This window comes from Bos taurus, chromosome 10, assembly GCF_002263795.3.
Source record: "Bos taurus isolate L1 Dominette 01449 registration number 42190680 breed Hereford chromosome 10, ARS-UCD2.0, whole genome shotgun sequence".
NCBI classification, from domain to species: Eukaryota; Metazoa; Chordata; class Mammalia; order Artiodactyla; family Bovidae; genus Bos; species Bos taurus.
Genome location: NC_037337.1, coordinates 59,798,594 through 59,811,641, shown reverse-complemented (window position 1 = coordinate 59,811,641; position 13,048 = coordinate 59,798,594). Strand labels below are relative to the sequence as shown.

Sequence of the window (13,048 nt, the reverse complement as noted above, 5' to 3'; positions counted from 1 at the left end):
TTTAAGAAATTTTAAAAAGAGCTTATGACATTGCACTTCCTTTCAATTTAATCATGTTATTTAAACCATAATCCCCGTGTGACTTTCTGAGATATGTACAATTTATGAATTGTACCTTGATAAACATGTACTATTTAATACAATCAATAATATGTATCAATAATATATACTGTTTAATAGTCACTGGAGCACACACACATCAAGAAGAGAAGTTCTGACTTAGAGTGGGTGTCATCAGGGAGGTCTTCATGGAGGTAGTAGTTTTATCTGGGCTTTAAGAGTGGAGTAGGATTTAAGGATGAAAGAAACAAGTGGAAAAATTTTATGACTGAAGGCACAAAGCATGTTCTGGGATTGGTAAGTAGTTCTGACAGGCTTGGGCACAGCTCTCGGAGAGAGGTGAGTGTGATGATAGATAAGATTGGAAAAGTGGACAGAAGTCATCAAGAGAGACTTTGATCTCTCTTGGAATTTTGTCATGTAGGCAAAAGGAAATCTTGAAAGAATTTTAAACTTGAAAGTAACATGATCATAGCTATGCTTTTAAGATGAGTGGAAAATGTGGATGAAAACATTTATTTTGATCCCTGTTCACCTTTTATTGTTAACCTCATCCTCATAGTGTTTGTTCTAACTTTATTCACAAATAAATTTAGAAAAGGGTGGGGGCAGGGAAGGTTTTTTTTTTTAAATGAAGAGGCAAAAAGAGCAGAGCAGAGAAATGATTCCTTCTTGTAGTGGTGTTTTCTAATGGGAAAAACATACAGTTCATTTTGTAGGAACACTATACAGGTTGTTACTGGCAGACAGTCTCATTTTTATTTCAGTGAACGTCTCAAGAAATGATGTTAGGGTCATTTTTAACAATTTTGTAGGGTTAGTATATTGTTAAATTGAGGTAAATTACTCAATTTTAATTAGTATCTTATCTCTTGTGAAAGTTGTTCTGGAATATTTTATTCATTCTCTCTGCAACATTTTATTTACTGTCAGGCACAGTCTCTACCCTTCTGGAGCTTATGTGCTAAAAGGGAAGATTTTAAACAATTAAAGTTGTTTAATCAGAATCCCAGTAACTACTTAGAAGGAAAAGAATAGAGTATTATGACAGCATATCTCAAGAGGCTTAGCTGGTCCTTAGGGATCAGGGAAGTCTTTTCTAAGGGAGAGATATTTAAGCTAAAACTTAATGTTGTGGGCATTATCTAGCCAAACAACTAGTATAAAGGCCTGACTTGGGAAGAAGCATGGCATCTTTGAGGAATTAAAGATGGGGGCAGGGTAGGTATGGCTGGTATATCAAGTAGTATGAGATAAGATTGGGGAGATAGGCAGAAGAGAGACCACACAGTCATGGCAAGACATTTAGATCTAAGTCTGTGTAATCTAGGTACAGTCAGTGGTTTTTGACAGTAAGATTTTAAGTCAGTGGTCAGATCTATGTTTTAAAATGATTACTCTGGTAACAGAATGGAGAAACAAATCTGAAATATATGAAACTCTGAGTTTTTTTATTTGAGCAAGACATAGTGGGCACACCCATGTGTTTGTTGGGGGAAATCATGAATTTGGTTTTGGCCGTATGAGGTTTGTGGTATATGTGAGATACTCATGTGAAGACACTGAGTAGGCAGTTGGGTATGTGGAAATGGAACTTTAGGGGTGCTCAGGTCTGGTTCTTTTATGTTATAGAATGAAATCTTCATACACAGAACATATTAAAGTGTGGAATCAAGAGGATGTAAGTGCCAAGTGCCTTATGAGAAATCTTGACATTAGGTCATTTACAAATGGATGTTTTTGGCAGATACTGTCTCCACAGAGTGATGGTTCTTTTTATCACAACTTGATATCAAGAACTGAGGTTATTGTGTTCCTGGATTTCAACAAAAGGATGTTTTTCTCTGTTATTTGTTGATACAGATTGATCGTAGTAAAAAACCGGCAATCAAATTGCCTGAAGATCATAGAATAAAATATGAAAGTACAGATCATGAGGAACAGTCTCCTCAGAGTGAAAAAGTTGTTCCTGATCGTTCCACAAAACCGGTATTTCCCCCTCCAACTGCTATGCTAACAGACGAAGAAAAAGCTCGTATTCACGCAGAAACTGTTCTTCTAATGGAAAAAAACAAACAAGAAAAAGAACTTAGAGAAAGGCAGCAAGAGGAACAGAAAGAGAGACTGAGGAGGGAAGAACAAGAACAAAAAGACAGAAAGGAACAAGAAGCTGAAGAAAATGAAATTACAGAGAAGCAACAAAAAGCAGAACAAATGGAAAAGAAAGAAAGTGAACAGGCCAGGAAAGAAGATAAAGAAACTTCAGCAAAGAGGGGCAGAGAAATAACAGGAGTAAAAAGACAAAGTAAAAGTGAACATGAGACTACCGATGCCAAGAAGTCTGTAGAAGATAGGGGGAAGAGGTGTCCAACCCCGGAAGTGCAGAAGAGGTCAGCAGATGTGCCTCATGCCTCTGTGGCAGGAGATTCAAGTTCAGGCAAGGTAAGCGGAAACAGTACAGACTGCCAACTAAGTGTAAAAAAACATACGTAAAAAGTGACATCAGTAGCATTCCATAAACAGGGTAGACATTTCAGTTGATTTTCTAGGAGATGATAGATTTGTACTGATCCAATTACATTTGCTTACCTGCTCTTGATTATTTGGGACTGGAATTGCTTTTCACGTCTATGGAATGCAACATATTTTTGCTATTTGAGATAAATAGCTGCATTCTTCATTTTTATGCTTGATGTGTGATCATCAAAAGACTAGAGTGAAATATAATCTTCTGATCTCACAATGGAGGAATTAGGTGCCAAATATTTATATGATGAAGTTTGTGTCTGCTTAGAATATGCCCAGTTTATCTTTGCGTGTAATGGTTTTATTTGTCATCTGTGTCATTTGTTTGTTCATTCACCTGATCAAAAATATTGACAGTAATCCCATTAATGTTGCCTTTTCCTACCCTTGGCTATTACTCTTCATTGATTTTCATAATTTTGGAGATGTTTTTTTCTTTTCTTTTTGGCTACCCCACACAACTTGTAGGATCTCAGTTCCCCAACCAGGGACTGAACCTGGGCCTCGGCAATGAAAGTGCCAAATCGTAACTGCTAGACACTAGGGAGCTCCACTTTTTCTTTGTATTGGGATACAGCCAGTTAGTAAACAGTGCTATGATAGTTTCAGGTGAACCGCAAAGAGATTCAGCCCTACCAGAGAAGATTTTTTTAACCTAATAATGTCATGTGTGCTTTTCATGGGCTTTTTTTTTTTTGTCTATTATGCAATTAATAGTGCCTTTTCCTTTTGAACTCTTAAGTGTCTTGGGCTTTTAAAAATCCTACTTTATTCTTTTCCTTCCAGTTTTATTGAGATACAGTTGACATATAGCACTGTATAAGTTTAAGATGTACAATATAATGATTGTATCTCACGGAAATACAAAATTTAAAAGAGTAAAAAAATAACTTGTGATAAGAACTCTTAGGATTTACTTAACAACTATCATATGTAACATACAGCAGCATTAATTAGTCATGTAGTACCTTATATCCACTTATAACTGGAAGTTTGTTCGACTACCTTCCTCCAATTTCCTGTTCTACCTACCTCTGATAACCACAAGTCTGATCCTTTTTCCTTTGTATTTGTTTTTGAAGTATAAATGACTTATAATACTATGTTAGTTCCTGTTACACAACGTAGCCATTTGGTGTTTCTATACATTTCCAAATGATCACCATAGTAAGTCTAGTTATACTATGTCATCATACAAGGATACACAGCTATTGACTACATTCCCACAATGTATATTTCATCCCTGTGACTCATTTATTTTGCAACTGAAAGTTTGTACCTCTTAATTTTCCTCATCTATTTCTTTTCCTCACTGCCACCACCCCACCAACCCGCCGCCCTACTCCTCACCTCTGGTGGTAACCACTTGTTTGTTCTCGTATCTATAACTTTGTTTTGTCTTGTTCATTTGTTTTTGAGATTCTGCATGTAAGTGAAATCATATATTTGTCTTTTGAGGCTGACTTTTTGCTTAGCATAATACTCTCTAGATCCATCCATGTTGTCACAAATGACAAAATTTCACTTTTTTATGGGTAATATTCCATTGTGTATATATACTATACATCTTCTTTATCCATTCATCTATGGGCATCTGGGTTGCTTCCATATTCGTGGCTATTGTAAATAATGATGTAATGAACAAAGGGGTACATATATCTTTTCTAATCAGTGTTTTTTATTTCTTTGGATAAATAACCAGGAGTGGAATTGCTGGATCATATGGTAGTTCTATTTTAAATTCTTTTTTAACAATCTCCATACTGTTTTCCATAGTGACTACACCAATTTACATTCCCATCAACAGTGTTGTACTAGGGTTCCTTTTTCTTTGCATTTGCCAACACTTGTTATATGTCATCTTTTTGATAATAGCCATTCTGATGGGTGTGAGGTGTTATCTCATTGTGGTTTTGATGCTTTTCCCTGATGACCAGTGATGTTGAGCATCTTTTCATGCGCCTATTGGCCATCTGTCTTTGGAAAAATGTCTATTCAGATCCTGTGCCCATTTTTAAATCAGATTTTTGTTTCTTTGATGTTGAGTTGTATGAGTTCTTTGTATAATTTGGACATTGACCCCTTATCAGATATATTGTTTGCAGATATCTTCTCCCATTCAGTATAGGTGGCCTTTTCATTTTGTTGGTAGTTTCCTTCTCTGTGCAAAAAGCTTTTTAATTTGATGTAGTCCCATTTTTCTGTCTTTGCTTTTGTTACCTTTGCCTGAGAAGACATATGCCAAAAATTATTACTAAGACGAATGTCAGAGTGTTCCTCCATTGTTTTCTTCTAGAAGTTTTATGGTTTCGGGTTTTACATTTAAGTCTTTCATCCATTTTGAATTTATTTTTGTGTATGTATGAGAGGATAGACTAGTTTGATTCTTTTGCATGTAGCTGTCCAGTTTTTCCAAAACTAGGTTTTAAAAATATTTTGGGGTTTTTTCATTTGTTTTACGTCTTCTCTCTTGGCTTTTTTGTTTTTGTTTGTTTTGGCTGCTTCATGCAGCTCGAAGGCTCTTAGTTTCCTGACCAGAGATTGAACCTGGGGCCATGGCAGTGAAAGCGTTGAATCCTAACCACTGAACTACCAGGGAACTCCTGGTTTGTTTTTAAAATTAATAAAATGTCAGTGCTCTTTGTATGCTGAAATTTAGAATGCCTACATATTTTGAATTATTTTGTTCAATAAAAAGAGATGTGGAAAAAATTATATGCTTGCCTATATAGCTCAAAAGTGTGGTGCATCTTTAATACCATTCATTGAAGAGGTTGACTTTTCTTCACTGTATAATCCTCCTTGTGTGGATATACTACATTTGATGGACACTGGATTGCTTCTGTTTTGGGGCTATTACGAATAATAATTCCATGAACATTTGCATCCAAGTCTTTGTGTGGAAATAAATTTTCTTATCTTTGGAGTTGACACTTAGAAGTGAAATTGTGTTGTGTTTTTTTTGAGGAACTTTAAAAAGCCACCATCTTTATAAGCTGTGCACACATACTCCTTCCCCTTGCTATGATAATTTTAGGACTTTAAGAAAACATGTATAGTTCTTCATCTTTTAAAAAATATTAAGGGCAGCCAACACCAGGTTTGTGGTTCTTTGCTATGGCAAAATTTAATTTAAAAATCCTTTTCCTTCTCTTTTTAAAACAAGTCTCGAGAGCCTTTGACAAGAGCGAGAAGTGAAGAAATGGGGAGGGTTGTACCAGGACTGCCGTCAGGCTGGGCCAAGGTAAAACTCCAAATTAGCACAGAAAGAAATTACATGGCACTGTTTTGTTTAAAAAAAAAAAAACAACTTATGAACTTGTTTATTCTGCATCTTCTCTAACGCAGAGTTGACTCTGTTTCTTCATTATAAAGGACATAGCTCATTTCCCTAAGTACAGCATGGTTAGATTTCTGGATAGCCAGTCAGGGATGCTGGCTATAATATATGAGCATTCTGGCATGTCATTTAAAAACAGTGTTATCATTTTAAAACCTCAGGTTCTTTGAAAGTTTAATTATAGAAGTGATTATCACCATTTTATTCAAATTATTTTAATCCAAAAGTAAACTTAGTAGTGGAATACTTTTGAGTTTTTGTTGTTGTTTATTGAATGTTCATTGTTTTTTGACCTGTGCTTTCTTTCCCCGCCTAAGTTTCTTGATCCCATCACTGGAACTTTTCGTTACTATCATTCGCCTACCAACACTGTTCATATGTATCCACCGGAAATGGCTCCTTCATCTGCACCTCCTTCCACCCCTCCAACTCATAAAGCCAAGCCACAGATTCCTGCTGAGCGGGATAGGGAACCGTCTAAACTGAAGCGCTCCTACTCCTCCCCAGATATCACCCAGGCCATTCAAGAGGAAGAGAAGAGGAGGCCAACAGTAACTCCAGCAGTTAATCGGGAAAACAAGTAAGTTTATCCTAACTTCTAGGAACAGAATCATCTGCTGTATTTGAAAACTTCTTAAACATACCAGTTTACTAATATCAGGGAGACAGAAAATTCTGTGGATGGCTAACCCAACTGTTTTTGTTTACTGTAGAGGAAAAAAAATAAATGGATTAAATGTCCTTGGTTTTTCTCCCAAATGTCACAGACTAACTTAAATGTGTCAAAAAGGATTCTGTGACTCGTTTGCTAATGCATATGTATTAATGTAGATATAAAAGTGTGCACCTTGTTATCTTTTCAGTGTGCGACTACATAGATGTTTTTATAAACTTCATAAGATCCCTAGATTTCCCTTTGAGAACTATAATTTACAGGATTGTTGAATATGTCTTGTTGTAGCTCTTAAATTCCAAACTTAAAAAAAACTCAGTAACATGGGGGCAAACTTAATGTATTAAAATAATGAGCATTATAGTGTGTATCAGCTTCTAATCCTTATTCTGTTCCCTTTTCTTTATTGCATTTCTGTTCCTCTGTTCACCAGTGGTGATGAATAGGTTCATTTAAGTTTTCCCAAAACAGTATCTCATTTAGATGTATTCCTGGCTTTATCAGTTATTGAATACTCCAGTGCTCCTGGCTTATGATTGATAGGTTTATGAGATAGTTTTCTAGTCTGTCACTTCTGACCATTAATTTTGGGGGATGTAGGGTAGATAGAGGTGAAAATAAATGGGATTTTTTGATTTGTTAAATACACTCTTAATTGCTGAGGAATTCTAACTAGGCTGTCCTTTTGGCCTCTTCAGAATCACTTTCCCCAAAAGTAGTTAATATATTTTCCTCCTAAGAATTTACCCTGCCAGGTAGAAGCTTGAACTGGAGGAGATTTTGTAAATTCGGAAAATCTATAGATTTCAGGGCTCACTATTAAAACTGGTAAGAATTTAATTCTTTCTTGAATCATCATTCTTATTAAAGTTTGTTAATTTGACAATTTAAAAACTACAGCATATGTAGTTTGTATATTTTTAAATATATATTGAACAGAGTGCATATACCTGAGCCATGTGTAAACAAAAACTGGTTGGAATATAATGTTTAATCTGTTCTCAGTATTCCTTTCAGAGGTGGAGATATACTTAGGATCAGTAATAAAAGAAAGACTTACCAATTAGTTTTCTTAGTGTCCTTAAAGTTCTAAAAATTACATATATAAATCAAATATACTGCATGACAAAAGTCGTGTAGGCATTCTCGAGTTCAGTGCTTCCAGTGGCCATGTTGATAGACATGTTCTTTACCTGTTTTGTCCAGCATGGTAGTGGCTATTTTGAATTGTGGCTACTATAAGAGCTATAAAATTTTAAATTTATTGTGGCTAGTGGTTGCTACCATATTTGTCAGCACAGCTCTAGACTTCAGGTTATAGTACCCAAATAACCTCTGCCTCCTGTGTGTGCTCCGCAGTTACTGGCATTCTGGTTGAATTCAACATTTGGTAATGCTAAACTTCCTGGGATCATTTAAAACATTTGAAAGAGCCTTCTGTATTAGAACACTCTACCTGTTCATGAGAAACCAGAGAACCTATTGATATCTCAGGGTATCTGTAAGAAACATGTGCTCACGTAAGAAGTTAAAGACCTTCATGGGAGCATCACCCGCATCACTTAGATACTAAATGTTCTTTAAGACCCAGTACCTTATGACCTTAGTAACTATCTGCAGGATTACCATATACCATTACAGATGCTGGAGTTTGCTGCCCTTTGAAGTATGAACCTTCATGTCACATGCCCTGCATTTTAAGAAGTCATGTGCACTTTTTCTTCCTTAGGCCAACAAGCTATCCTAAAGCTGAGATCACAAGACTTTCTGCTTCTCAAATTCGGAACCTCAATCCTGTTTTTGGAGGATCTGGACCAGCTCTCACTGGACTTCGTAATTTAGGAAATACTTGTTACATGAACTCAATATTACAGTGCCTGTGCAATACGCCACATCTGGCTGATTATTTCAACCGCAACTGTTACCAGGATGATATTAATAGGTAAAGAAATATCATACTTTTCTGCAATATCATATTAAAAGGGTGCTCTAACCACACTTCCTTACCACCCAGCTCCAGAGATGTCAGATTAGGAAAGAACAATGTATAGAACATTGTTCTTAAGAAAAATGTAAAGAAAAGCCTTCTTTGATTGGTGAAGGACAGACAGGAAAGGAACAGTGCAGGAAGGCAGAACATCACTGTCATAAATTGGAGCCTACTGGTAAGGAACGGGAGACTGCGGAGGGCTGGTAGCCAAAAAGAAGCAACTTGGAGGGGTGTCATCAAAGTAAGATTCAGGTAAGTATTTGGTGATAAACCTATGAATAAGCATTTTAGTGTAGGGTCACATATTACAGCATGTGAGTAGTTTAATGTTGATATCAAGAACCTGCTGTATCTTAGCTTTTTATAATTTGTGTTTTGTAACTTTAATTATGTTTGCAAAGGTCAAATTTGTTGGGGCATAAAGGTGAAGTTGCAGAAGAATTTGGCATAATCATGAAAGCCCTGTGGACGGGACAGTACCGGTACATCAGTCCAAAAGACTTTAAAATCACCATTGGGAAGATCAATGACCAGTTTGCAGGATACAGCCAGCAAGATTCACAAGAACTGCTTCTGTTCCTAATGGATGGTCTCCATGAAGATCTTAATAAAGTAAGATTGTATTTTTCTAAGTTGCGAAGGCTCTTTAGGGTTGCTCAGTGTTGCACTCATTTTTATAGCAATTTAAAATTATAGCTGTTGATTGTTCAGTGCTAATTTATTCAAATCTAGGGACTACGGCATGAAACTTTAAAATAAATACATCTGTTAGGTTTACTATTTGAATGGCTGCTAAGTCACTTCAGTCGTGTCCGACTCTGTGTGACCCCATAGACGGCAGCCACCAGGCTCCCCCATCCCTGGGATTCTCCAGGCAAGAACACAGGAGTGGGTTGCCATTTCCTTCTCCAATACATGAAAGTGAAAAGTGAAAGTGAAGTCACTCAGTCGTGTCCGACTACTAGCGACCCCATGGACTGCAGGCCACCAGGCTCCTCCATCCATGGGATTTTCCAGGCAAGAGTACTGGAGTGGGGTGCCATTACCTTCTCTGACTATTTGAATGGAAGTATATACAATTTGTATTTACTTGTGAAAATGTTAACAGGCTGTATTATTGTGAGGAATTTATAAACATTGTAAATTTGTAAACACAGTTGTCAGAGATCCTGCGTTTGTGACCCATATGACCAAAGGATTCATGTGAAAAGTTACTATTTGTATACAATGGCTTCTTTTTAGCACCAAGCTGTCTTCTCTTTCAAATACTTTTGCTATCACCTCTCTTACCAGCGAACATACACGTACACATATAGACACACACATATATGTGTATGTCTGTATGTGTATGTTTATGAAGATAGTGTGTATCCATCTGTGAGACTAGGACCAGAAAAACGACATCTAGTTGTAACCCTAACTCCCAGGTATATGTGGAATGTCTTTTCAAAATCAGACTTTTCAGCTTTTTAAATAAAAATTTATTAAGAAATTGAAACTAGTTACCCCCTTTTGATAAAGTGGGTTTTGGTTTTTTGGGGAGATATTTTTGATTAGCATTTTTTTGTAGCATCAAATTTTTTGATTCAGTCAGTTCAGTTCAGTCGCTCAGTCATGTCTGACTCTTTGCGACCCCATGAATCGCAGCACGCCAGGCCTCCCTGTCTATCACCAGCTCCCGGAGTTCACCCCGACTCACATCCATCGAGTCAGTGATGCCAAGATTTATATTGAATATACTTTGTTTTATATTTAAATGTTGACTTTGAGATATTAATACAGAGTTTAAATCTTATTTTCAGGCTGATAATCGGAAGAGACATAAAGAAGAAAATAATGATCATCTCGATGACTTTAAAGCTGCAGAACATGCATGGCAGAAACACAAGCAGCTCAATGAATCTATCATTGTTGCACTTTTTCAGGGTCAATTCAAATCCACAGTACAGTGCCTCACCTGTCACAAAAAGTCCAGGACATTTGAGGCCTTCATGTATTTGTCTCTCCCACTAGCATCTACAAGTAAATGTACATTACAGGTAAATTAGGATTGAGAGAAAATGATTTATTGAAGGAAAACATTTTTTATATGCACATAGAGTTGTACTTTACTTGGTAATTGATTTCTGCTCTTTATCCCTGTAAACATTTTATAGGTTAAAACTCACAGAAAAATTGTTTTAATTAGGCCTATGCAGATTTGAAGAAAATATGCATTTTTAAAAGAAATTTTCAAAATATTTTCCTATTAAATATTCTTTTAGAGTTGATAATGTTTTTCAAAGTCTGTATTGAAGTTTTAGAAGTTAATTTGGGAAACTGTATGTTGACTTTAATTCAGGTACACTTTTTAGAAGAAATTGTTCTACATGAGGTATCAAATAAATATCCTATTTTGCACACAACAGCAGTGTGATTTAGAGAGCTTGTTGACGCTTTTAGTGTTAGCCTCTTGTTAGAACGTCCTGAGCCACCAGGTAGAAGTTACCCCTTGATGCTCTCAGGACATGCAGACGTCTTCCCTCCTCCATGGGCACAGCACCATCACTCTCCATAATTTGTCCCTATCAACTCCTCCCATCTGCTTCCTCAGTAGATCATAACTCTGGAGGTGGGGGGTTGGGGTGGGGGAACAGGAGCTGCTTTGTAAATAGCTTACTCCTCATGCCTGACAAAGTAACTTATTGAATAGATGCTCAGTAATAAAAAAAAATAAGTTAACAAATATCTACTACTTATTTTTGCCTCCAGGATTGCCTTAGGTTATTTTCCAAAGAAGAAAAACTCACAGATAACAACAGGTTTTATTGCAGTCATTGCAGAGCTCGTCGGGATTCCCTAAAAAAGATAGAAATCTGGAAGCTGCCACCTGTGCTTTTAGTGCATCTGAAACGGTAAAAGGGCCACATTTTTCTACCTGTGTAGTACTTTTTAGATGAAGGATTTCTATGTATTTTATTCTAAACTTTATTGTGCTGTCTGCTTAGGATGTATAACAAAGATTATCAGGTTAGGGTACTTCTAGGGGGAAATTAGCAGAGAAGGCAATGGCACCCCACTCTAGTCCTCTTGCCTGGAAACTCACATGGGCGGAGGAGCCTGGTGGGCTGCAGTCCATGGGGTTGCTAAGAGTCGGACATGACTGAGCGACTTCACTTTCACTTTTCACTTTCATGCATTGGAGAAGGAAATGGCAACCCACTCCAGTGTTCTTGCCTGGAAAATCCCAGGGACGGGGGAGCCTGGTGGGCTGCCCTCTACGGGGGTCTCACAGAGTCAGACACGACTGAAGCAATTTAGCAGCAGCAGCAGCAGGAAAATTAGGCAGAAATGAAGAGGCTCGTTCACTTGCATTTTTGCAATAACTGCAAAATGACAGCACCGCTTTTTCATGTAACTCTGTCTTTAAAAATCACTGAAACTGGGGCAGGAGGGATAGATTGGGAGTTTGAGATTGACATATAAACACTGCTGTATTTAAAACAGATAACCTACTGTATAGCACAGGGAACACTGTTCAGTATTCTTTGATAACCTAAATGGGAAAAGAATTTGAAAAAGAAGATAGAAGTATAACTGAATCACTTTGCTGTACACCTGAAACTAACACATTGTTAATCAATGATACTCCAATATAAAACATTTTTACAAATCAGTGAAACAAAATTATTTTCAAATTATTGGAGATTCTTAGGCAGTTATTTATGTTAATTTCAACACTGATATATTCAAATCTCTTGTGTAGATTTTCTACAAAAGCTTATTATATCGGTTGTCCTTTACTGCTTGTTGCAGATTGCAAAGGTATAGATAAACATTCTACAAATGATTACACATTTGTTCTGTTAAGATTATTAGTGCTGTGTATTATTCTTGGAAAATATCTTAAAGTATAAATGGTTCAGAGTTCACTCTTTAAAAAATAATTTTGAAATAACCATATTACACCAACCAGTATTTTGGTGTTTAAAGCAGTGTGTGTTAGGATGATGGAATGCCATTATTTCAGTCACTAGGCTGTGTGCATGCAGTTTCTGGCTCTAGTTTTTTCAAGTTCAGTTCAGTCGCTCAGTCGTGTCCAACTCTTTGCAACCCCATGAACTGCAGCACGCCAGGCCTCCCTGTCCATCACCAGCTCCTGGAGTTTACCCAAACTCATGTCCATTGAGTTGGTGATGCCATCCAACTATCTCATCCTCTGTCGTCCCCTTCTCCTCCTGCCCTCAATCTTTCCCAGCATCGGGGTCTTTTCAAATGAGTCAGCTCTTCGCATCAGGTGGCCAAAGTATTGGAGTTTCAGCTTCAACATTTGCCCATCCAATGAACACCCAGGACTGATCTCATTTAGGATGGACTGGTTGGATCTCAAAGTACAAGCTTAAATCTGGAGCCACTCTCTTCTGTTACTTCTCTGTTCTTTGTGGTGATTAGCATTATAAATGGGGGTGTTACTGACTTC

General features: G+C 37.0%; 1 protein-coding gene across 1 annotated transcript in view; it reads left to right on the top strand.

The window, feature by feature from the left end:
* Window positions 1-13,048, top strand: part of USP8 (ubiquitin specific peptidase 8) — a 52,705-nt gene that overhangs the window by 38,208 nt on the left and 1,449 nt on the right. The window contains 7 exon segments of the mRNA NM_001076126.1: window positions 1,924-2,502; window positions 5,753-5,830; window positions 6,244-6,506; window positions 8,329-8,541; window positions 8,991-9,201; window positions 10,392-10,628; window positions 11,341-11,483. Of these exon segments, the coding sequence (NP_001069594.1) occupies window positions 1,924-2,502; window positions 5,753-5,830; window positions 6,244-6,506; window positions 8,329-8,541; window positions 8,991-9,201; window positions 10,392-10,628; window positions 11,341-11,483 (1,724 nt within the window).